We start from the raw sequence: 1,596 nt of genomic DNA on the forward strand, positions 1-1,596 counted from the left end.
TATATATACATACATACATACATACCGGTTTATATACAATATTTTTATTTTATTCATTTATTGTTTGTTAGTGTGCACAGTTTATATTTGAATTCGCTCTATAGACTGAAAATTGCGATAAATGCAGCATGTCAGAGCAAATGCCTCATACCAGCTTTAAAGCATAAAAAAAGTTTCATGATTTGTGCTTCATTTGCATTCAGAAGATTCAGGTGAGTGAGTACCGACATTTTAATACCAGCTAAATACAAGATGATGCCAAGATGTGAAAAACCTCAGCTGTGAATAACCAAGTTTCACGTTTTTACTGTGTTCCGTCTCTATGAGATCACAAATCAAAGAAAAAAATATTACATACCCACCTATATTAAAAACCAAAACAAGACTATGTTGTGGAGAAAAGACAGAGTTCACATCCAACAAGTCATTCTTAGTTATTAACAAATATATTCAAGTGACCAAAATTCAGATTCATGAAAACATACATGTTCTAAACATGTGAAAATGTTCTAGCACATGCACACAGACTGACCAGACTGGCGTCTTCTTCTACATTTTCATCCTCAGTGTTTTCCTCCAAAGAGACATTTGTAGGGTTCGGGGCTGATGGAGAGCCCTTTCCGTTGCAGTCTTTGTGCTCCAGAGGCTGTAAATGACCCAAGGACGGGGGTCTGGAGCTGTGCATGCTGGCTGAGCGGTACAGATACGGCACCTGCATACATCGGGGAAAATATGGGTGAGAAATGCAGAACCACCAGAAAATGATCAGTCATGGAGATTGGACACGCATTATGTACAAAAAGTTCAAACTAAACCACTTTGTCTGATTTTGTATTTAATGTATCCAGGTTAAACAGTTTTATATCACAGTTTGCAGGCTTGTAGTATTTTGTACTTTTATAAAGTAAAATTATGTATTAATTAAAACTACTTTACTGCATTAATGGGAATAATTTTAGGATGAACACTAAAATTGAATCAGTCACTAGATTTATCTGTAACCCTGTGAGTCCCTCCCTTATTTCAAAGTCACGAGGGGTAAAGTTTAAAATGTTTGCTTACAAAATGTAGCATTCGTTTAGGAAGTCCAAACATCTTTGGATGTAACCTCATTGTTGTCCTTCAATAGATGTGGCATATTTTTTCTGCATGACTAATATTTACTGTAGATTTTATGTTTTTCATGCTTTGCTAGGGGTGGCACGGTGGTGCAGTTGGCAGAGCTGCCGTCTCTCGGCAAGCAGGTTGCCATGGTTCAAATACTGGCATGGGACCTTTCTGGGTGCAGTTTGCATGTTCTCTCTGTGCATGTGTGAGTTTTTGCCGGGTTTCCTCCCACAAACAAAAACATACATGTTAGACTGATAGGTAACTCTAAATTGTCTCTAAGTGTGAGTGAGAGAGTGAGAGTTGGTTCTCTCTATGTGGCCATGTGATGGACTGGAGACATGTTCAGGTGTCCCTGTGATGGACCGGAGACATGTTCAGGTGTCCCTGTGATGGACTGGAGACATGTTCAGGTGTCCCTGTGATGGACTGGAGACCTGTTCAGGTGTCCCTGTGATGGACTGGAAACATGTTCAGGTGTCCCTGTGA

At 39.3% G+C, this 1,596-nt stretch overlaps 1 protein-coding gene across 1 annotated transcript in view; it reads right to left on the bottom strand.

Annotated features, from left to right (window-relative positions):
- Window positions 1-1,596, bottom strand: part of cacna1g (calcium channel, voltage-dependent, T type, alpha 1G subunit) — a 409,969-nt gene that overhangs the window by 105,314 nt on the left and 303,059 nt on the right. The window contains exon 21 of the mRNA XM_037691266.1: window positions 533-712. Within this exon, the coding sequence (XP_037547194.1) occupies window positions 533-712 (180 nt within the window). The remainder of the gene's footprint in view (window positions 1-532; window positions 713-1,596) is intronic.

The sequence above is a fragment of the Nematolebias whitei genome, chromosome 17, assembly GCF_014905685.2.
Source record: "Nematolebias whitei isolate Nwh7 chromosome 17, NemWhi1, whole genome shotgun sequence".
In the NCBI taxonomy this organism is placed as follows: Eukaryota; Metazoa; Chordata; class Actinopteri; order Cyprinodontiformes; family Rivulidae; genus Nematolebias; species Nematolebias whitei.